The sequence below is a fragment of the Stomoxys calcitrans genome, chromosome 1, assembly GCF_963082655.1.
Source record: "Stomoxys calcitrans chromosome 1, idStoCalc2.1, whole genome shotgun sequence".
NCBI classification, from domain to species: Eukaryota; Metazoa; Arthropoda; class Insecta; order Diptera; family Muscidae; genus Stomoxys; species Stomoxys calcitrans.
Window position 1 is genome coordinate 116,457,862 of NC_081552.1, and position 25,436 is coordinate 116,483,297.

General features: G+C 39.8%; 2 protein-coding genes across 4 annotated transcripts in view; both read right to left on the bottom strand.

The window, feature by feature from the left end:
* LOC131996812 (uncharacterized) overlaps positions 1-1,212 on the bottom strand; it is a 31,862-nt gene extending 30,650 nt beyond the window's left edge. Inside the window, exon 1 of the mRNA XM_059366794.1 lies at positions 185-1,212. Within this exon, the coding sequence (XP_059222777.1) occupies positions 185-1,212 (1,028 nt within the window). The remainder of the gene's footprint in view (positions 1-184) is intronic.
* The window catches only part of LOC106091999 (serine/threonine-protein kinase BRSK1), a 267,761-nt gene that overhangs the window by 186,051 nt on the left and 56,274 nt on the right, over positions 1-25,436 (bottom strand). The gene's annotated exons all lie outside the window — the stretch shown is intronic.

Below are 25,436 nucleotides of genomic sequence, written 5' to 3' on the forward strand. Positions count from 1 at the left end.
GAAATCGATAAAAAAACAATATACTTTTTTCCTCTCTGCCAATTTCAAGTGGACGATCGAGGCCAGATTGTATATATTATCAACCGTTGAATAATTTTTCCGAAATCCAGCTTGGTATTCTGTAAGAATTTGATAGTTTTCAACCCAATTATATAGCCTTTCATTTATAAGACCCATAAATAACTTCGCCACACAATTCATAAATGAAATGCCCCTGTAGTTTGACGGCTCGTTTAGATCACCTTTCTTATGAATTGGGTAAATAATAGTTTTTGTGAATACAGGATCAATTTCCCCACTCGAATAAATGGTATTGTATATTCTTAACAGCAGACTATTAAACTCTTCGGTGCCGTTTATGAAGAACTCATATGGCATCCTATCCTCGCCGGGTGCCTTATTTCTTTTAACTTTCACTAGCATTTTCTGCAGTTCCGACATCGTAAAGTGCCTATCGAGATCCATATCATTTTTATAAGGGGGAGCATAGTGAATAAGAGTGGTCTCTTGAGATTTATTTAATAAGTTTTCATAATAGGATTTAAAGGCATCTGGGGTAATATTTGAGCCCACGAGGTTACATTGGTTACGAATTTCTTTCGCCATTTTCCACCATTCTTTGGAGTTTTTGGTGTTATTTAATTTGTTGGCTATTGTATTGTAATACACGGATTTATTGGTACTGCATACAGTTTTGTACTCTTTTTGTGCGACTATATATCGTCTCTTGTCTTCCAAATTCCTTGTTGTCCTGTACACCTTTAAGAGCTTAAAACTTTTCATTCTTGCATTATTACAGTTTTTGTTGTACCATTTATTTTTCGGCTCAAAAGGCTTTTTGTGAATAATCAATTTTGAAGCGGATTTCACTATTATTTGGTTAATATCGTTGAGGTTGATGTGATTTACACCAGCGATATTACGTATACTTTCATTTATCTTTCTTTGATAATTATCCTTTTCTTCATCTTTCCATATCAATTTTGGCAATAGAGACATCTTTTCCCCCGTTCGTGAAGTGGGTTCAATATTTATTTTCGTCAGGATAGGGAAATGATCTGACCATACTTTATCTTCCACTCTGAACTCTTCAATCTTTCCCAAAATTTCCTTAGATACCGCGCATATGTCGTTTACTGACTCACCCAATGTCGTAATGTATGTCAATTTTCCATCCTCATCACCCTTCGTTATTCCATTCAAAATAAGCATGTTATAATTATCACATAGTTGTATAAATTTAACACCTTTTTGATTTACAGTTTTATCTCTTGATTTTCTGCAATCATATCCTGAGAAAAAGCTACTTTTATATATTTCTCCGATATTCTGGTTTGTTTCTCCGATTCGGACATTAAAATCACCTATGAGTATAGGGTTTTGTATTTCTATGTCTTGAAAATACTTTGCCAGTTTTTCAAAGTCATTGTCCCAATTGGCAGGTCTTAAGTATTGAGGTATTACGCTGTAAGTATTTTCCATTGTGTACAATTTTAAAAGCGGGGTTTCCCCTATATCAATAACTTCATACGAAATACCAGTATCGTGTAGATGTTTGCTTATACCGATCAAACAGCCTCCAATTGCTCTGCCGTATCTAAAGGGTGATTTTTTTGAGGTTAGGATTTTCATGCATTAGTATTTGACAGATCACGTGGGATTTCAGACATGGTGTCAAAGAGAAAGATGCTCAGTATGCTTTGACATTTCATCATGAATAGACTTACTAACGAGCAACGCTTGCAAATCATTGAATTTTATACCAAAATCAGTGTTCGGTTCGAAATGTGTTCAAATTTTGACAAATTTTGTTCAGCGATGAGGCTCATTTCTGGTTGAATGGCTACGTAAATAAGCAAAATTGCCGCATTTGGAGTGAAGAGCAACCAGAAGCCGTTCAAGAACTGCCCATGCATCCCGAAAAATGCACTGTTTGGTGTGGTTTGTACGCTGGTGGAATCATTGGACCGTATTTTTTCAAAGATGCTGTTGGACGCAACGTTACGGTGAATGAACACATTTCGAACCGAACACTGATTTTGGTAATAAAATTCAATGATTTGCAAGCGTTGCTCGTTAGTAAGTCTATTCATGATGAAATGTCAAAGCATACTGAGCATCTTTCTCTTTGACACCATGTCTGAAATCCCACGTGATCTGTCAAATACTAATGCATGAAAATCCTAACCTCAAAAAAATCACCCTTTATGAATGCGTGTCGCATGCTTAAAAAATAAATCAAACCCGCTGAAATATGATTTTGCTCTTTTTATTTTGTTCGGTTCAAGGTGCGTTTCCAATAATATAAGAATCTCAAATTGTTTGATATATTGAAAAAAAGTTGGGTACAAATACTTATTTTCTAGGCCATTAATGTTGTACGATAAAATCGAAATATTATACGGTTTAATCGCTTGTGTATTATTTATTAGTTTTTTGGATACGAATCATCATTAAGTTGATAATAATTTAAACAAATAGTTTTTATATCCTCCCCATATAATTTGACAAGTTCTTTTTCTCCATCAGCGTTGCCAGATACAAGTTTGTGATCGGAATTCCATTTAAACCAACGGTCTTTTATTTTTAGCTTGTCTTCTCTTACAACAACTTTATGCTGTTTGCTAACCGCTAAAATTTGTTTTCGAGGAATAAGAAAAGCCTTTTTGTGCTGTTGCTTGTTTGGTATCATATCACGTTCAATAGAGATATCAGAGCCCGACAATTGTTTTGTATTTCGAAATATCTGTTGTAGAGCATCTTCGTTCTCAAGTTCGGCTATAACTGCCATTTTTCCGTTTCGGTCAAAAACTTTGCGGACATTTTTCGTACTTGCCGTTACGTTTAATTTTTCTCTGAACAGTTTTTGCACCTCTTCTTTTGGATTTTTTGCACTTGGTAGGCCTTTAATAAATAACTTACTTGACCTGATTTGATTTTCTAGCCAAGTAATATCCTTTTTATACTGACTATTTTCTATTTTCACTTTACTTAGCTCTTCTTTCAGACTCTGATTCTCTGACTTCAGTGCATTTATATCAGTGCTGATAGCAATTATCTCGCATTTTATGTCTTCTATGTCTGCTTTCGTAGGTAGCGATTTGAGCTTTTCGTCTAAATTGGAGTTAATAGTTTCTTTTATAAGTTTTATGAGTTCAGTTGGCTCCATGTTTGATGTTGATGACTTTGGTTTTTCTGGCGATGATATTTCGTTGTGTTTCCTCTTGGGTGTTTGAAAATTATCTTGCATATTTCCGAACCCTGCCAATGAATGGTAATGCTATCGATCGCAGTAGATTAGATATCGATAACTTTTGCTTTGTTGTTATCGGTAGATTACCATCACTAAACTTGGTTGGATAAGGTCAGCTGATATGCTTATTTGTTGTGTCGGTGTTTGTCTACTCGTTGTTTTGTATTTTGAGTGACAATATTTATGAAAATTTGTTGATAAAAGAAAACAAATTATCGGCTCACCACGAACTTTACAAGAGGTTCTTCCTTATGAATCCGGTGACGACTTTGAAGGGGTGTGTTTTGAAGTGCGAAACAAAGGGAATCTCGGCTTGTTTACCTTATTTTTTTGCCGTTTGAAAGGTGCCTACTTTTACACGTCCGTCCTCTGATGATGTTCCTTCTTCTTCCTTCTTCCTTCCTTCAGGAACAGGAGACGGAAGATACCTTCTAGTTCCTACCGTTGAACCATCCAGATGGCTTTAAAAAGCCCAACAACTTGCAAACGGTCACATCCGCTAAATCAAACAAGTTCTCAAGTCCCCCTTTGTGACCACCTATCATACGTTGCCTTTCGGGCCTGATCTTGAAGACTTAGCTTACATGTCGCTAGAGGCATACCCACAAATTCCAGTTCCCCTAGAATTCCTTATCTCGCAAGCTCGCCCGCTTACAATTCCCTGGGATCTCTGTGGCCCGGCATCCAGAACAGGTGGATTTTGAACTGTTTAGCCATCTCGTCGAGAGATCTGCGACAGTCGAGGGCGGCTTTTGACACCGCTTCTGCAGTGTTTTCTTTAAGGCTAAAACTACTATACCGATGATCAGAGAAGCCGTGATCATCCTACACTTCCCAGTTGCATATCCTTTCACTTAGATCTTCCGATACAAAGGTAATATCTAGTACCTCTTTTTTGTTCTTGGTAAATAAGGACGGTTTATTCCCTTTTTTACAAATCGCCAGATTGCATTTTATAATAAAGTGTGATTTTTTTAGTCATTATCGTTTCGTGTTTTGTTTCACTGTCAAACATCTTCAGTTTGGTCTATAATTTAACATTCGTCCTGCAAAGAAACAACGTTTGCAAATTATTGAATTTTACTATCAAAATACGTGCACTGTTAAGAAAGTTCATCGCGCGCTTCTTCCAGTTTACGACGAAGCTAATTTTTGGCTCAATGGGTACTTAAATAAGCAGAATTGTCGATTGCGGAGTGAAGCATTGCAAGAGCTGCCAATGTACCCGGAACAAGTAAAAGCTTGCTAAGTTCGGTCGCGCCGAATCTTATATACCCATAGATCGCATTTGTCGAGTTCTTTTCCCCATATCTCTTTTTAGGCAAACAAAGGATAAAAGAAAATAACTGCTATAATAATGGAGCTACATCAAGTTATTGTACAACGGGCCATAACTGAGTTGAATGTTGGAGACCATAATTCGAGTAAGGATTGCGCCATTTAGGGACTTAAGAAGTAAAGTAGAAAGATCAGTTTATATGCTAGCTGTATCAGGCTATAGACCGATTTGGACCATATTAGACAAGTATGTTGAAGGTCATGGGAGAAGCCTTTGTAGAAAATTTCAGCTAAATCGGATAATAATTACGCCCTCTGGAAACTGAAGAAGGCAAGATCCCCGATCGGTTTAAATGGCAGCTATTCAGGTTATGAATCAATTTGAACCATATTTGGCACAGCTTTTAGAAGTAATAACAAAACACGTCGTGCCAAATCGGATAAGAATTGCGACCTCTAAACGCTCAAGAAGTCAAGATCCCAGATAGGTTTATATGACAGCTATATCAGGTTATGGACCGATTTCAACCATACTTGGCACAGTTGTTGGCAGTCATAATAAAACACCTCATGCATTTCAGCCAAATTGGATACGAATTGTGCCCTCTTGTGGCTCAAAAAGTCAAAATCCAAGATCGGTTTATATGGCAGCTATATCAAAACATGGACCGATATATTCCACTTACAATCCCAACCGGCCAACACTAAAAAGAAGTATTTGTGCAAAATTTCTAGCGGCTAGCTTTACTCCTTCGGAAGTTAGCGTGCTTTCGACAGACAGGCGGACGGAAGGGGGACACGGCTAAATCGACTTAAAATGTCATGACGATCGAAAATATATATACTTTATGGGGTCTTAGACGAATGTTACGAGGAGTTGCAAACATAATGGCGAAAAAAGTATACCCCCATCCTATGGTGGAGGGTACAAAAAGTCACAGTTTGGAGCGGATTTTGGACAGGTGGCATCATTGGACCGTACTTCTTCAAAGATGATGCGAATCGTAAGGTAACTGCGAATGATGAGCGCTATCGTGAGATGATATCTAACTTTTTTTACCCTAAATGCAAAAGCTTGACTTGCATGACGTGTGGTTTCAACAAGACGGTGCAACATACTACACAGCAAGCGTAAATATGGATGGAATATTGAGAAGCGAGTCCGGTGACCATTTTATTTCATGTTCGGGACCGGTCAATTGGACGCCTAGATCGTACTATTTAACGCCTTATACCTTTTTTGTGGGGCTATGTTAAAGCTCATGTCTATACAGACAAGCCCGCTTCAATTAACGCATTGGAAGACAACATTGAAGCATTTATACGTGAGATACCGGCCAAAATGTTATAAAGGGTATGCCAAAATTGGACTAAGCGGAGGGACCATTTGAGGCGCAATCACGGACAACATTTGCATGAAACAATCTTCACACATCAAAGTATATGGATCATACTATAGAATAAAAAGCTTTCCAAAATTGGACTAAGCGGAGGGACCATTTGAGGCGCAGTCACGGACAACATTTGCATGAAACAATCTTCACACATCAAAGTATATGGATCATACTATAGAATAAAAAGCTTTCATGAATTTTTCTGAATTTTATGTGTTTTTGAACTTTCCTATAGCTGCTTATCGAATATAAAGTCAACTTTTATATTCGATAAGCAGCTCAACCCTTTCGATTACGTCAGAACTTTCCCATGTCTGGTGATGTCCATTAGCATCACTTCCTACAGGCTATTTTTCCCTGCAGAATCTGCTTCAACGAGCAACATAAGACTTGAAGGCGGCATCTCTGAATCATGTCCCATACATAGGAAAGCCAACCAGTAATGAGATTTACTTATTTCAAGACTGGCTACTGCTGAATCTTCAGTGCTTAGCGACGGAAGAAAAAAACATTTAGACTACCCTTTGCAAGAATACAGGCTCTGTGTCTTCCATTCCCCGTTTCCTTGATAAGTTTAAGTCCACGAATTTTTGGTCCACGAACCATTCCTCCACACACCCATGGTTCCACGTCAAATCCTCATGCCATCAGAAGTCTTGCAATGGTGGAGATTTATCTGCAGAAGCCGGACCATAGGAAGGATTCAGAATTTCAATTACTGTTGCGTTAACCTCGTCTTCTGAGCCCGCTAGGAGTTCATCCTCACAAGATTCGTCCGATCTTGTCATGATGAGGGGCACCGGATACTTGCGGTGTGGACGATCCCTTTTTGAATGCTTCACTAGTTGCTGCTGTCGAAGTGCTTTTTGAATTCGGTCCTTCCCCGTTGGCACACACCTTGAGCCCAGTTCAACCGGATGACTCACCCACACAGGTATTGTCGGGTCCCGTTTCGATGCCATCCCCTCCTGTCTCGATTGTGGTAGGGGGATTTCCAGTCTCCTGTAATCCTCCAGACTTCAAAAATGTGGATGAGAGTTCCTCAGACATGGGTTTAGCAACAACCTCTGAGTCATCCCCTGATTCCCCAACCCCACCGCTTCTATAGACCTTCAGCTTCAAATTGCTGAATCCGTAGGACACAACTCCTTTGGACTTGTTGAGCCTCGTCCAATCTTCCAGTCGGTGGTTGAAAGATTTGTATTACAGTCCCTTAGTCTCCCAAGTATGGATTCAGGATCTGAAGGAATCCAAGCATGTGCCTTTGGTCGAGAAGAAATCGGAGTATACACCATTACCAAACTGTTCTTAGCGACATTATTTAAAGGTCCTTGGACCTATATTACTATTGTTCCTCTAAGTTCTTTTGGGCATGGGATGACCTCCAGATAACCGCAGTCTTTTGGTGTCGTTTCCGATTCTAGCCTTATAGCCTTTGGTGTAGGTCGTTCAGCGAATCTCCCGGCCTATTTAAGGGAGTCTCTCTCCTTATCGGTGAGAGTCTTGGGATCATTCGCACCAAGCCTCTCAATAAACCTGAGAGCGATGTGCCTCTTATTACTCCAACCTCTTAAAGAGCGTATTGGTTTGCTAGACAAGGCCGATGGCCTAGACAAATTATAGGCACGCGAAGATAAAATAGGTTCGGCCTTGTCGTTAAGACTCGTTCCAGTTGTCTTCGTCAAAAGCCCCTGCTGGCCTGTCATCTGTTGCCTAGTGAAGCCTGGCGCAGCCGCTTCACCAGTCGAGGTCTCAGTAGCAGACAACATAGTTTTTAGGGCCCATACCCCAAACCGGACATATTTGCTAGCTTTTTCAATAAGGGGTTTAAGTGAATGGTATTTGAGATTAGAAAACGAGTTTGATATCCAATTTTATGGCCAATGGCAATATGGGGTTCAAATATATGAGAATAGAGCACGTTGCTGATATATTTTCAGGGCTTAGCGTTTGGGGGACGACCCCACTCCCCAAAACACCCCTAAATCGGGCATATTTACCGACCATGTCAATGTGTCGTAATTTAGATTAGAAAACGAATTTGATAACCAATCTTGGGAATATGTGTTTGGGGGTCGCCTCATCCTGTAAACTCTCCTCAAAACCAATTGTGATATGGGGTTTAAAACAATGGTATTAGAGAGAAGAGCACGATGCTTACATTTTTTCAGCCCCAAGTGTCTGAGGACCACCTCACCCCCGAAAATACCCCTAAATTAGATATCATGAGAATATCGGGCTGAAATAAAGTATTTTAAGAATGGAGTACACCTTACATCCAAACATAAATTCGTAGACCAAACAAGTAAAAGCGTGCTAAGTTCGGCCGGGCCGAATCTTATATACCCTCCACCATGGGTCGCATTTGTCGAGTTCTTTTCCCGGCATCTCTTCTTAGGCAAAAAAGGATAAAAGAAAAGATTTGCTATGCTATTAGAGCGATATCAAGATAGGGTCCGGTTTGGACCACAATTAAATTATATGTTGGAGACCTGTGTAAAATTTCAGCCAATTCAAATAAGAATTGTGCCCTTTGGGGCTCAAGATGTAAAATAGAGAAATCGATTAATATGGGAGCTGTATCGGGCTATAGACCGATTCAGACCATAATAAATACGTATGTTGATGGTCAAGAGATGATCCGTCGTACAAAATTTCGGGCAAATCGGATAATAATTGCGATCTCTAGAGGCTCAAGAAGTCAAGATCCCAGATCGGTGTATATGGCAGCTATATCAGGTTATGAACCGATTTAAACCTTATTTGACACAGTTGTTGAAAGTTAAGATAAAATACGTCATGCAAAATTTCAGCCAAATCGGATAGGAATTGCGCCCTCTAGAAGCTCAAAAATTCAAGTCCCAGATCTGTTTATATGACAGCTATATCAGGTCATTGACCGATTTGAACCATACTTAGCACAGTTGGTGGATATCATAACAAAACACATCGTGCAAAATTTCATTCCAATCGGATAAGAATTGCGCACTCTAGAGGCTCAAGAATTCAAGACCCAAGATCGGTTTATATGACAGCTATATCAGGTTATGGATCGACTTAAACCATACTTAACACATATGTTGGATGTCATAACAAAACACGTCGAGCGAAATTTTATTCCAATCGGATAAGAATTGCGACCTCTAGAGGCTCAAGAAGTCAAGACCCAAGATCGGTTTATATGGCAGCTATATCAGGTTATAGATCGATTTAAACCATACTTAACACATTTGTTCGATGTCATAACAAAACACGTCGTGCAAAATTTTATTCCAATCGGATAAGAATTGCGCACTCTAGAGGCTCAAGAAGTCAAGACCCAAGATCGGTTTATATGGCAGTTATATCAGGTTATGGACCGATTTAAACCATACTTAGCACTGTTGTTGGATATCATAACAAAACACGTCCTGCAAAATTTCATCCTAATCGGATAAGAATTGCGCACTCTAGAGACTCAAGAAGTCAAGACCGAAGACCGGTTTATATGACAGCTATATCAGGTTATGGACCGATCTGATGACTTGACTTCTTCAACTTCTAGAGGGAGCAATTCCTATCCGATTTGGCTGAAATTTTGCATGACGTATTTTATTCTTACTTTCCACAACTGTGTCAAATAAAGTTCAAATCGGTTCATAACCCGATATAGCTGCCATATAAACCAATCTGGGATCTTGACTTCTTGAGCCTCTAGAGGTCGCACTTATTATCCGATTTGCCTGAAATTTTGTACAACGGATCCGCTCATGACCGTCAATATACGTGTTTATTATGGTCTGAATCGGTCTATTGCCTGATACAGCCCCCATATAATGGGTTGCCCAAAAAGTAATTGCGGATTTTTTAAAAGAAAGTAAATGCATTTTTAATAAAACTTAGAATGAACTTTAATCAAATATACTTTTTTGCACTTTTTTTTCTAAAGCAAGCTAAAGGTAACAGCTGATAACTGACAGAAGAAAGAATGCAATTACAGAGTCACAAGCTGTGAAAAAATTGTCACTATATGAAAAATCCGTAGTTACTTTTTGGGCAACCCAATAAATCGATCTCTCTATTTTACTTTTTAAGCCCCCAAAGGGCGCTATTCTTATTCGAATTGGCTGACATTTTACACAGGTCTCCAACATATAATTTAATTGTGGTCCAAACCGGACCATATCTTGATATCGCTCTAATAGCAGAGCAAATCTTTTCTTATATCCTTTTCTGCCTAAGAAGAGATGCCGGGAAAAGAACTCGACAAATGCGATCCATGGTGGAGGGTACATAAGATTCGGCCCGGCCGAACTTAGCACGCTTTTACTTGTGTTATTTAATTAAATTTGTTCCTTCTTGGACATCGGAATAAAATTGTAGATTCTGTGCTCAAAACTATATATGGGAGCTATATCCAAATCTGAACCGATTTAGTCAAAATCAGGCACATTTGAAGAATATAATAACAGTAAAGATTTGCACAACTTCAAATCGAACTAAAACTGTGGGTTTTGTTATCACACAGACGAAAATTGGACAAAAATGTATATATATATATATAGCTCCAAATTTCGCGGCTTATAGGGAGAGGATCTACACAATTTTGTATATTTTAAATTCTGTCCCATGTTGTGAGTTTCTCTTACACAATCAGCTTGTGCATAAAATAGAAGAATCCTTAGATGTAAAGTGTTCACTTTAGCGGTATTCATTGATATTGAAAGGGCATTTAACAATGTTAAGTTCGAAACACTGCGTGGACCGAGTCCCCAGAGACAGTATAAGCTACATAAATGAATTGTGGGTGAGGGTAAATAGGGGACAATGCACCCCAAAGGGGCGCAGTTTATATCCACTCCTATGGGTGATCATCACAAAAAGTCTACAACGGATCCCGGCTGAGGAGGGTATGCGGAAGATGTTAAAATATTCCTAAGGGCAGGAATCAGATTCAGCATTACAGAAATAACAAAAGGATATTGGAGATGGCATGCGACTAGGCTTGACCAATAGGTATCAATGTAAACAAAAATAAGGCTGGGATCTGCCTGTTTACGGGAAGATGAAAGTGGACCAATTTGAGAAAATATAACTGGAAGTAACATATCCAGGAGCCTGAATCCACGGTTAGACCACTGGCTGTATAAGAGTTTGAATGGGCCCATACTACTTTAGGTCTCAGTAGGTTGGTGGACGGCGATGGAGAAATTATGCCATTTAAATATCCGGTCCATAGGCATACAAAATTAGTACACGCAAAAAAATAATTCATCAGACATAAGGAAATTTTCGTCAGCTAAACTTCTTTGGTGGCAAACGTAAGGACTTTGTTTATGATAAAATTACATCTATTGTGCTAAATGCCTGCAAAAATTTGAGACAAATACACAGTTTGTAAAAAAAAAATGTGAAAAAGTTCGTGATGATTGGGTAACATATGCGAACCCCCACCTTGATTAAAAAAACTAACAGAAGAAAAAAAGGCACAAAATTGATATGCGGATAGGCGGACATGGCTAAGCCAAATCAAGAGAAATTTCTGAGTCCACCCATAATATTTATGACAGGCACAGTAGTGGTGCAAGGTACAATTTGTGTTTTAATAAAACGTTATTTGTGTGTACTTAGTTAACCAAATTCATCCTTGGACCTACATCTAACTTTGGACGACATGACGGCAAATGATATCTTTAACCGATCGCCACAATATTTCGTATTTTGCTTATTGGAGTCAACAGGAAAAAAATTGAGGTTATGCATTTCTTTATTTCCAAACAAAATTTTTCCTTTATAGCATGAGACGATCTTATGTACACTTTTCCGTTGATTGACCGTTACTCAATGAAAAAAATCTTTTAAGCGTACGTCTTCCTACGATCACACTCTTCACCAAATGGAAAAGACACAAGATATTTATAAATCAACGAATAAATTTTTTCTGTAACAAGGCATCTTTTGCCGTTAGCGACACACTTTTGGGTTAGCATTTTTTTTTTAATTTTTGACTGTAAGAGCCATTCTTTACGAAAGACGAAGTCGCTAAACGTTTTATCACTAATGAAGTGATTTTTACATGAAACAATGGCAAAGTCACGACTTATGTTCAAACATGGAGGGAAATGTTACACAGTTATTTTAAAAATAATACTTCCCCAATAAAACAGATTTGTTTGTTCTAAAGAAATTCCAAAACCTTTTTATTTGTTTCTCTTTCTACACGAGCTCAATGATCGGAGGTTTTCTTTGCATATGGAAAAGGAAAGCCAGAGAACGCAACAAACATTAATCACTATGGGACGCGTTTCGTCTTTGGTTAGAAGACTCTTCAAACATATTAGGTGTGATGGCTTCAAGGGCCGTGTGTTGGTATGTTGTATTTGAATCGTATTTATTGCGAAAACACCTCTATGATACATTAACCACGCTGGACAACCCTGTCTATTAGCTGTACTTTTTTCCAATGCATGTGTTTTCGTGTAATGACAGACCTTTTTTCTGCGAGAATTACAATGCTTCCATCTGTTGGAAGTTGTATTGATGGCTTCGAACGCTAGATAACGGCAAATGCTCTCGCTGTTGCACCGTGTTCCCAGGTATGAATCCCGGCCGGGCTCTATCGAATCTTTTCATTTTCAAGTTTTTTTTTTGCCTGTTGGGGCGAAGATTATTAAATTTCACAAATTTTGTTTGTTTTTCTTTCGAGACGAGCTCACACCTAATATGGTGGAAAAGTCTTCTAACCAAAGACGAAACGAAACCCATAGTGGTTAGTGCGATTTGCGAATTCTGGCATTCCTTTCCAATTGCAAAGAAAATCTCCGATTATTGAGTTCCTCTAGAAAGAGAAACAAACAAAAATTATGAAATTTAATGATCTTCGTCCTAACATGCAAAAAATTGAAAATGATCAGCGTTAAAATCTAAGACGATCTAGACATGTCCTTCCGTCTGTCCGTCTTTCTGTTGAAATCACGCTACAGTCTTTAAAAATAGAGATATGGAGCTGAAACATTGCACAGATTCTTTTTTGTTCATAAGCAGGTTAAGTTCGAAGATGGGCTATATCGGACTATATCTTGATATAGCCCCCATATAGACCGATCGGCCGATTTAGGGTCTTAGGCCAATAAAAGCCACATTTGTAATCCGCTTTTGCTGAAATTTGGGACAGTGATTTGCGTTAGGCTCTTCGACAACCTTCGTCAATTTGGCACAGATCGGTCCAGATTTGCATATAGCTGCCATATAGACCGATCCTCCGATTTAGAGTCTTAGGCCCATAAAAGCCACATTTATTATCCGATTTTGCTGAAATTTGGGACAGTAAGATATCTTGGGCATTTCGACATCCTTCGGAACACATGGGATCAAATGTGGGTATAGCTGCCATATAGACCGATCCCTCGATTTAAGGTTTTGGGCCTATAAAAGGCGCATTTATTGTCCAATGTCGCCGAAATTAAGAACAGTGAGCTATGTAAAGCCCCTTGACATACTTCTGCAATATGGCACAGATCGGTTGAGATTTGGATATAGCTGCCATATAGACCGATCTCTCGGTTTCAGGTTTTGGGGCCATAAAAGCCACATTTATTAGCCGATTTTGCTGAAATTTGGGACAGTGACTTGTGTTAGGCCCTTCGAAATCCTTCGTCAATTTGGCACAGATCGGTCCAGATTTAGTTATAGCTGCCATATAGACCGATCCTCCGATTTAGAGTCTTAGGCCCATAAAAGCCACATTTATTATCCGATTTTGCTGAAATTTCGGACAATAAGATATCTTGGGCATTTCGACATCCTTCGGAACACATCGGATCAGATGTGGGTATAGCTGCCATATAGACCGATCCCTCGATTTAAGGTTTTGTGCCCATAAAGGGCGCATTTATTGCCCGATGTCGCCGAAATTTGGAACAGTGAGCTATGTTAAGCCTCTTGACCTACTACTGCAATATGGCACAGATCGTTTGAGATTTGGATATAGCTGCCATATAGACCGATCTCTCGGTTTCAGGTTTTGGGGCCATAAAAGGCGCATTTATTGTCGGATGTTGCCGACATTTGGGACAGAGAGTTAAGTTAAGACCCTCCACATATTTCTGCAATTTGGTCTAGATCGATCTAGCTTTGCATATAGCTGCAATATAGACCGATATCTCGATTTAAAGCCTTGGCCCCAAAAAAGGCGCATTTATAATCCGATTTTACTGAAATTTGACACAGTGACTTATGTTAGGCTTTTCGACATCGGTTTATTTTTAGATATAGCTACTAAAAAGACCAATATTTTGTTATACACAATTGAACAATGGCTTGTACTTATTTGTATTTGGTCCAAATCAGTACATATTTCGTTATAACTGCTATGGGTTATAAGGTATGCAATATTCACCGGATTTTGATGAAAGGTGGTTTACATATATACCCGGGGTGGTGGATATCCAAAGTTCGGCCCGGCCGAACTTAACGCCTTTTAACTTGTTATAACCGAGTTTTAACGGAATGCCGCGGCGCGACACCTCTTTTGGGAGCAGTTATTACTTGGCTCCTATTTCCGACTGCCTTAACGCACCACTGTCCAGCAGGCGGAGATCCGCGTGTTCGCTGAATTCGTGAGGTGTTACCTCGAGGATGTCGACCGTAAAAATCTTTACGGATAGTAAGCTGGCCTTAGGTCTATAACAATAAGGACGGTAAGGTAACGTGTAGTCTTGGAGTGTAAGAATAAGATAAACACCTACTCTGAGAATTTCGTGATCCGCATCGTTTAGGTGCCGAGCCATTGCAGACGCAAACTAAGCTTGGTGAATGCGAATCCCTTCGGGGCGACCTAGTCCGAGTTAAGACCGTAGTCAACGAATACACAAATAGCACTGGGGTACAGTAAAATGGTCGGTAGAACGACGAATAGACTATATGGGGAATCGTATGGTGAAAAATCTATGCTATTACTTAAAGTCAGTAGGAAGGAGTTCAGTATGGCTTGCACAAACTTCCTGGTATTGATCCGTCCGTGGTTACGTTACGAATTTATAGCGCACAACAAGCCGATTATTTGCTGAGGTGTATGTCCATAGTGGTATGGAGAAGATTAGAATCTACACCGTCTTATACCCTACTGGTCGTAATTTTCATCCGATCGTCTTTAATTTTGAACCAGGAATTTTTTTCAGCCTCTTGAAATTTGAAAAATCGGCTCAGAATTGGATATAGCCAAATTTGACTGATCAAAATAATAGGAGTGTTGATACATTGACTGACTTTTTAAAATGGAGTATTTTGCAACATGCTCTATTCAACTCATAAAATATAATTTAAATAAGATAATTTATTAATATTTGTTACTTAGGATTGCACTTGAATTAAAGGTACATAGAATACCTTTCATGAATGTATGTATATTGACGATTTATTTTTAATGACAATAAATTAATATTGATATAATAAAAACGTTATATTTTCTGGGTGATTATTCATAGGAAATGTCGTTTTAATTAAAACTATACTTTGCACGAAAAAGGCAAATTACATATGTGCTGCTAATGTTGAATTTTTGACGTTAAACAAGAAGCGCTAAACTATGTGAAATGGTTTCAACATTACATTACCTTAAACAAGATGCGCATTTTGGATCTTTAAACAATCGCATTTAAGTGGGACATCGCCTACAAGAATCATGCATGCTGGAAGCAACTGTGCATGCTAATGTCACGATGGCTTTAACTTACACTATTGCATCCGGGGGTGCAATATTATTTGCTGGGTTATGCCCAACCATTTTTGACTGTCTTTTTGTAAATTGTGATTTATATTATGTTTAGGCAAGACCGGCAAACGTCTGCCTAGACCCTGTTCTATCAAATAATACAAGTTGACATTCGTCGGTTCACAGTAAGTTCCTCCTTTTTTATCAGCCAATCGATATCTTTTAGCAAACTTAACTGACTGTTTCTTTGCCAGACAAGGTACCATTCATGGACAATTTTCGAATAAGTTACTTTCCAACAATAGTTTGCGAATAATGGGACCAACAACAATCTGATTTAGCTCTTTTTGACGCAGTGCTCTGAAATATCATACCATCGACGGTCATCAATAGTTCATGTCTTGCGTTTGAGTATGCGTGTTTCGGGTTATTTGTATATGATGGGGCACTTGTAATCATTTGATTACGTCATCCTACTTTTTCGATTAAATTTCGTAGTTTTGCCTTAATTTTCGCCTTTTTTGGAACAGTGCCTTCTAAGCCTAACTTTCCTAAAATTTGTTTAAACAAATTAATTCATATATACTTTGAAGGCGAGATTGTGGTGCATATAACGGCTGGATAGTTTTTAATGAAATTGCCATCAATAGAAAGATATTTTTCCAGAGATGTGCAGAACATGTATAAAAATTAATTTTTCGAAAAGATAAGTCATTCATATGAGGAATCAATTATCAATAAAAGAAGCAGTAACACAGCAAATTGTTGTTGCCTTTTAATTAAGCATTCGTTATATGTGCGAATGGAATGTGGAAGTGAGAGTTAGAGAAACAACTGGCGTATGTAAGGAGGATTATCACTATTTAGGTGAGGGTGTTGTGGGAGTATGATGTGCGTCGCCCTATTTGAAATGTAGGTAGGTAAGCCAATTGCTATATATAGGTTTCTACCAGGTAAATACCTAATGCTTGGATATTTATTGGGTAAATATCCAATACCCAATTTTTCAGGTAAAAACCCATCGCCGATATCTACCAATTGCTTAAGGCTTAATATGGGACTCAAATGAAAGGTATTTGCGAGTAGAATACGAATCTGATAACTAAACTAAACTAAAAAACAACCCCCATACTGGACTTATTTACTGACCATGGGAATATGGGGCTTAAATATAAGATATTTGAATGTAGAATATGAATCTGTTATCCAATTATGGGACCAAATGTTTGGGGGCCGTCTCTAACTAAAAACATCCCCCATAGAGGAAAAATTTAGGACCATAGCAATATGGGGCTCAAATGAAAGCTCTTTGGGAGTAAAGCACGAATTTGATATCAATATTTGGGAAAAGTGTCTATGGGGCCACCTCACCCCCACAACAACACCCAAATAGTAAGTATATATAAGAGGGTTTTTAAAGTGGAACACGAATCTGATATATATTTTCAAGGTCAACTCAATGAGTGCCCGCCCATCCCCCAAAACAACCCCCAAGCCGGTCATGTTTGCTGACTATGGAAATATGGGGCTCAAATTGAAGGTATGTGGGAGTAGACCACGTGTCTGATATCAACATTAGGGGCCAACTGTCTAGCGGACGTCCCACCACCATAACAACCCCCAAATAGTACATATTTGCTCACCAAGACAATTTGGGTCTTAAAGAGAGTCGAACTAAATATTCATAGTTTTTAGGGCCAATGACCCAAACCTGACATATTTGCTGATTTTTGCAATAAGGAGTTTAAATGAGACCAGAAAACGAAAACAACCCTTAATCGGGCATATTTACCGACCATGTCAATGTGGAGCTTAAATGAAAGGTATTGGGGGGTAGAGCAAGAATTGATACCCATTTTCGGGACCAATTTTCTGGGGGTCTACCCTTCCCCAAAATACCCCACAAACAGCAATTTTTTAGTGACCATCGCAATATGGGGCTCAAATAAAAGTATTTGGGAGTAGAATACGAATTGGATATCCAAATGTATTACCATGTATTTAGGGCATCACCCCTTTCCCAAAACACCCCCAAAGTGAAAACATTTTTCAACCATGCCAATATGTGGCTCAAATGAAAGGTATTTGAGATTATAAATCGAATTTGATAACCATTTTGGGGCCATGTGTTTGGGGGAAGCCTCATCCTGTAAACTCCTCTTAAGCCAATGGCAATATGGGGTTTAAATAAATGGTATATGAGAGAAGAGCACGATGCTGATATTTTTTCAGGGCCAAGTATCTGGGGGACCACCTCTCCCCCGAATACACCACTAAATCAGACATCATGAGAATATCGGGCTGAAATGAAGTATTTTAAGAATGGAGTACACCTTACATCCTAACTTAAATCAGTAGACCAATAAAGACCATATGGGATTCAGATAAAGGCACTTATATTGTTAAACTTTTCGTCAAGTTAACATGGTATTTCACTCAAAGATCTTCGAAAATAAATATTCCAATTAAAAAATAAATATTCCAAAGAAGGCGCAGCGGAGCGGGCCCCGATCAGCTAGTAGAAGTATAAAGTTAAGCCCCTGAGGAATGCCAAAATACTTCAAGTGGGTATGTAAGCCTGATAATATCAATATTGAGCGCAAGGGAAAAGTTTATGAGGGTAGAGTACAAATTCGATGATTAGTTTAGGATTAACCAAAACAAGGTATGAAAATATAAAGCTAGAAGAACCTATGAAACCTTGAAAATATTTGGTATTTACTTCACTTTACTTTAATTGGCTATGACAGAATATTTGTTCCACTAGCCGAACGTAGAATAGCATTCCAAGCGCCACGATCTTCTGTGCTCATTCTAAAATCTCTGATACCAAATTTCGAGATGTCTCCCACCACTTGATCTATACATCGGACTTTTGGTCTTCCCGGTTTGCGTGTACCACCGTTTTTGCCATCAAAAGACTTCTTTGCTGGAGCTTCTTCATCTATTCTGACAACATGACCTAGCCAAAGAAGCCGTTGTATTTTGATACGTGCTACTATGCTATCGTCGTCATACAGCTCGTGGTTCATACGTCGCCTATATTCTCCATTAACGCAAACTGGTGGCCTTGTTTTTAAACTGCTTACTTAGTCCAAAGTAGCATCTGTTTGCCAGTATTATTCTTCGCTTAATCTCAAAACTGGTGTCATTCGTTTCGGTTACGGCGATGCCGAGGTAGATAAATTTACTGACTGTCTCAAAGTTGTGGTTCCCAACCGAGGTAGATAAATTTACTGACTCTCTCAAAGTTGTGGTTCCCAACTTCCTTCATTTTCTTCATCTGCTCGGTTGTGCAAGGCGTGTTGGCAGTTGAAGCCATCCATTTCGTCTTATCTCCATTTACAGCCGGACCTATTTTCACTGACTCTCTTTCGATTCTTTCAAAGGCTGCAGTTACTACTTCCGGAGACCGACCTATGATATCGATGTCGTAGCATGTGTTTAGTGTGCCATATCTATTCACATCTGCATCTCGTATAATCTTCCCCAGCAGGATATTAAATAGATCACACGATAGGCTGTATCCTTGTCTGAAACCTCATTTGGTATTAAATGGTTCGGAGAGATTCTTTCCTATTCTTACTGAGAAACGCGTATCTAAAGCCGCATTGGGCCCAATTATCTCATTGACTTTAGGCTTTAATCTTTGACACAGTACGTTCGAGAGTATCTTGTATGCGATGGGGAGGATACTTATTCCTTTGTAGTTGGCACATTCCGTCTTGTCTCCTTTCTTGTGTACGGGACATAGTATACTGATGTTCCAATCATCGGATATGCGCAGACAAGCTGATGCATACGCCTTATCAGTGTGTAGCCTCCGGTCTTAAATAGTTCAGCGGGTAACCTGTCGGCTCCGTCTGCCTTGTTGTTCTTTAGTCGGGTCACTGCTACTTGGACCTCATTCTGATTGGTAGGTAAACATTCTATACCATCATCAGGGATTGGTTCTGCGGTATCCTCTTCGCCGCCAACATCGGACACTAGCATTTGGGTAAAATGCTCTTTCCAGCATGTTATCTGTGTCAGTTACCAGATTTCCGTCTTTGACTCTGCAGCAGGACGAGCCTGCACCAAAGCCATCGGTTTAATTCTTTGGTAGAATTTCCGGACTTCATTCTGACTTCTGTGCATCTCAATTCGCTCACACGCAATAGACGTTTCTCCTCTCTTCTTTTCTCCCGATACCTGTCCTTCATCTGGGGCGTTGCTACTGATTGCAGGGTTGCTCTATATGCAACATTCTTGGCTTCAGTAGCATCTCGACACTCTTGGTCGTACTATGGGTTTCTTGGAGGAGGCTTCTGGTACCCAAGTACGGATTTCGCGTCATTTCCCATGAAGTGGGCAATAGTTTGCCACTGCGCTATTAAATCATTGGAACAAGGAGTGCTTTCATCAAGCAGTTGGGTGAGTTGGGTGGAGTATGCCGCTGCCATTTGTTGTGGTATTTACCATAGAGAAATAAGTTTATTGATATCAATAGAAACTCTTTGCTGATTTCATATTAAAATTGTTTAACCTTGCAGAAAACACTTTCCAAAGTTTATACCCACCACCGAAGGATGGGGGTATATTCATTTTGTCATTCCGTTTGCAATACATTAAAATATCCATTTCCGACCGTATAAAGTATATATATTCTTGATCAGCTTAAAAGTCTAAGACGATCTGGACATGTCTGTCGGTCTGTCTGTTGAAATCACGCTACAGTGTTAAAAAACAGATATTGAGCTGAAACTTTGCACAGATCCTTTTTTTGTCCATAAGCAGGTTAAGTTCGAAGATAGGCTATATCGTACTATATCTTGATATAGCCCCCATATAGACCAATCGGCCGATTTAGGGTCTTAGACCCATAAAAGCAACATTTCTTATCCCTTCGACATCCTTCGTCAATTTGGCGCAGATCGGTTCAGATTTGGATATACCTGCCATATGTAGTCTTAGGCTCATAAAAGCCACCTTTCTTATCCGATATTGCTGAAATTTGGGACAGTGAGTTGTGTTAGGCCCTTCGACATCCTTCGTCAATTTGGCCTAGATCGGTTCAGATATGGATATAGCTGTCATATAGGCCGATCCTCCGATTTAGGGTCTTAGGCTCATAAAAGCCACATTTATTATCCGATTTTGCTAAAATTTGGGACAGTAAGCTGTGTTGGGCCCTTCGACATCCTTCTTTAATTTGGCCCAGCTCGGTCCAGATTTGGATATAGCTGCCATATATACCGATCCTCCGATTTAGGGTCTTAGGCCCATAAATCCACATTTATTATCCGATTTTGCTGAAATTTGGGACAGTGACTTGTGTTAGGCCCTTCGACATCCTTCATCAGTTTGGCCCAGTTCGGAGCAGATTTGGATATAGCTGCCATATAGACCGATCTCTCGGTTTTAGGTTCTTTGGGCCATAAAAAGCGCATTTATTGTCTGATGTTGCCGAAATTTGAGACAGTGAGTTGTGTTAGGCTCTTCGACGTCCTTCTTCAATTTGGCACAGATCGGTTCAGATTTGGATATAGCTGCCATATAGACCGATCCTCCGATTTAGAGTATTAGGCCCATAAAAGCCACATTTATTATCCGATTTTGCTGAAATTTGGGAAAGTAAGCTGTGTTAGGCCCTTCGACATCCTTCTTTAATTTGGCCGAGCTCGGTCCAGATTTGGATATAGCTGCCATATATACCGATCCTCCGATTTAGGGTCTTAGGCCCATAAAACCACATTTATTATCCGATTTTGCTGAAATTTGGGACAGTAAGCTGTGTTAGACCCTTCGACATCCTTCGTCAGTTTGGCCCAGTTCGGAGCAGATTTGGATATAGCTGCCATATAGACCGATCTCTCGGTTTTAGTTTTTTGGGCCATAAAAAGCGCATTTATTGTCCAATTTCGCCGAATTTTGGGACAGTGCGTTGTGTTAAGCTTTTCGACATTTTTCTGCAACTTGGCCCAAATCGGTCCAGATTTGGATATAGCTGCCATGTAGACCGATATCTCGATTTTAAGTCTTAAAAGGCGCATTTATAATCCGATTTCACTGAAATTTTACCTTTGAAATTTGACTTATGATACGCTTTTCCACATCCGTGTCGTATATGGTTGAGATCGGTTTATTTTATAGCTGCTAAAAAGACCAATATTTTGTTATACACAATTGAACAATGACTTGTGCCGATTAGTATTTGGTTCAAATCGGAACATATTTCAATATGACTGCTATGGGACATAAGGTATTCAATTTACACCGGATTTTGATGAATGGGTGTTTACATATATATCCGAGATGGTGGGTATCTAAAGTTCGGCTCGGCCGAACTTAACGCCTTTTTATTTGATTTAATTTTTAAACGATAGTTAATGCACTTTTTACAAACTAATGTACATTTGTGCCAATTTTAAAGTATATTTTTTGTAAGCATAGGTTGGATTAGATTAGGCTCAAAAAAAGGGGTGCGTCTTAGCAAATAATCGGCTTGCTGTGCGCTCCAAATATTAAAAAGTAACCTCAAAAAAAAATTTACTCAGGAATTCTGTTCTACTTCCTAAATCCCTAATTGTTTTCCATAACACCCCTAAGTTGGATCATGTCTGGTATCGTGTCCCCACCTAAGTACTGGTGTTTGTTAGCCGGGAAATGACATAGGAAATTCTACAATGTCTTATCATCCTCCCCACATGCCCTTCACATGCTATCTCTCGCCGCACCGATTTTTGTGAGATCTTAGTCCTATGAGTTCTGTTACGATAACGAAAGCTATACTGAACTCCTTCTTACTTCTTTTCAGTAGCAGCCTCGTCTACTCATGATCCGGATCTTCCCAAAGGTTTTTTGTCGTGCTACCGACCAAAAGGTCACGCCCACGCCCCTAACTCGGACTGCGTCGACTAGAAAGGCATCGGGTTTAATGACGGTTGTCCTCTGGCCTTTACTGCAAAATCGTCTGCTGTTTCATTCCTCCTTATTCCGCTATGGCCCGGCACCCAAACAATGCGGATCGTGTCATCCTCGGAGAAGGTGTTAATCTTCTTCTTATACTCCACGACTTTTCGTGACCTTACCGTCCTGGTTGTTATTGCCCTGATGACCAATTCACTGACCGTAAAAATGTTCACAATCGACGTCCATGTCACGCATTCCCCGGATCTCCACCTGCAGGACTGTATTATGGCCAGACAGTCTATAAAAGATCTCAGTCCCTGGGTTCTCAATGTAGACCCCCAGGCCCACTCAGTCCTCTTGCTTTGAATCATCTGTGTAGCATGATTTTCCAGATGGCAATACCAGAGTTCTGTCAATTCAAGCAGTGCCTCGCAAACGTTCGCAAGTATGACCTCAGGGTTCCAACCGGAAATCTCTTATAATCCATCCACATTTCTACCGTCGTTTCGATTATTCTGCCTGGTATGACCTATCCTCTATCCATTCGCCTTAAATTTTTTAGCCGCAGTAACTGCTTCACACCTAATCTGTAAGTCTATTGGTCTAGAATAGTCTCCAGCATCCTAGTATGCGTGGTCCTCATCGCACCTTCCTAGAGAAGACAAGAAGTTCTCTGAACCCGTTGTATGATCTTTATGTTGCACTTTTTCTCCATATCAGTGCACCAAACTACTAAGGCGTAAGTAAGTATTGGTCTAATCACGCTCCTGTAGAGCCAATGGACTATCCTCGGATCCAGGCCCCATTTCGAGCCTACGGCCCGTCTACATAGTGCCCAAGTGAGCCTTTTCAGTACGCTTCTGAATGTGACACTCCCAATTCAGTTTGCTGTCCAAGATCACCCTAAATATTTGACCTTGTCAGATATCGAAATCGTTCTACTGAGAAAACGCGGTGTGTCAAATTGGGCCACCTTCGTCTCCTCGTTTACAGGCCGATTTCAATCCTCCAGGATTAACATTGAGACTGCTAGGTCTAGCTTAGACATATGTCATCTGCAAATATGGTTTTGCTAAATATTTTGCAACATAATAAACAAACCTTCAAACCAAAATGCAACTGTAAAACCTAAAAGTTAAGATTACTAATATAATTAAATTTTAGACCTGTGTATTGCAAAAGAGAGCGCAGCGGAGCGTGCCTGGCTGGGCTAGTATCAATTAAAACAGCTTTAAAGTCACTTTTCTATTCACAGTTTTCACTTATTTTATTTTTGCATTACGAATTACTTCTACTCCAATTTTTTTTAACAAGTCGATGGGAAAACAATCAATGGCATCGAAAATATGTTTATTATGAGCTTGTATTTGTAATTTTACTTCTTACATACTCAATTTCATAAGTTTATATACCAACAAATTTGTCTCGTGAAATCATGAGATGGAAGCACTCCTAATATTTTGAACACAGTTATATGTGTTACCAGATTTTCCCATTGAGAGCCATCGTCAGCGAATTTCTTGACGGAATTTCCAAAAAATTCACCGGATCATCGACCCCAAGTGGAGGATCTGGTTAACGATCGGATTTTTGAACATGTGTGGAACTCTAAGAGGGTCCACCCATACTGCGTTTTGCGTCGGCGGAATATATTGATACCGTCAAACAGCTCGTCAGATGTATACACGCTCCCTGGGAAGGCGCAAAGCTCGACCTGGTGAGAAAGGTGGATATCCCCCAGCTCACAAAGGCTGCGGTCTTCATCAAGCGATGGGGCAGCAAATTTGCGACGGAACGCATGTTGAGACTCTTGGCAAGCAAAACGAAGGTTTGGTCGCAGAGAAGTTTAAGGTCTTCCACAGGGAGGAGAAGGAGGAAGGAACTCTCTTCGTGGTTGATATTGATCAAGTCTCCGTGACAAGTTGGCTAAGACTAAAGGCATGGCGTCCTACGGGAGCAAAACTGTTTTTTTCAAGATTAGGAAGGCTAGGATAGGCAGAAATTTTCATTCTGCGACATCAGGCCGTGCATTGGCAGGTGGCTCAACACCGCCCAACAAACAGGGGCCCGACAACGAGACAATAGCGGCATCTCTCAAAATTGTAAAGACTAGGAGAAGCAATGATCCTAATACTAAAATATCAGGCAGTGCAGTGGCGAGAGACCCAACAAAGCCTAACAAACAGGAACACAACGACAGACTCATCACCGACCTAAAGATTCGGAATGCTGGGATAGGTAAAGATCCTAATATTGAAACATTAGGCAGCGCAGCGACAGAAGACTCAATGCAACCCAACGAGCAGGGAGCCGATGATGGTACCATCACCTACTCCCAAGAAGCCCATTTACTTAAGATTTGGAAGGCTAAGATAGGCAATGATCCTAGTATTGAAACACCAGGCAGAACAGGGAATGGAAACCCAATAAAGCTTAACGAACAGGAACCCGACGATGGAACCATTACCGACTTTATAAAAAGCCGGAAGACTAGACTAGGCTAGATTAATTTATGCTAACACTGGTACTCGGCCGAGGACCTGCGTTATTTGTCATAAAAATTTGAATTATATATTTTCCCTACAGTTGTCAACGTCGGATGCAACAGTGGTGAGACAGGGAGACGGTGGAGCATACCTGGCATCACTTTATCTGCCTTTCGACTCTCCGACACCGCCACCCATGTCGGAGCTGCAACGGCTGGTGAGAAAAACAAAATAGACAGGAAACGAGGTGCTAATAGGGTGCGATGCGAACTCCCACCACATTTCGTGGGGTAGTACCAACACTAATAAGCGGGCCAAGTCCTGGCAGAGTTTTTGGATGCTAACGACCTAATAACATTTAATATTGGTAACACCGCTACCTTTGTTAATAGGATTAGGTAGGAGGTATTAGATGTGACTATGTACGAAAAATCAAATCGATT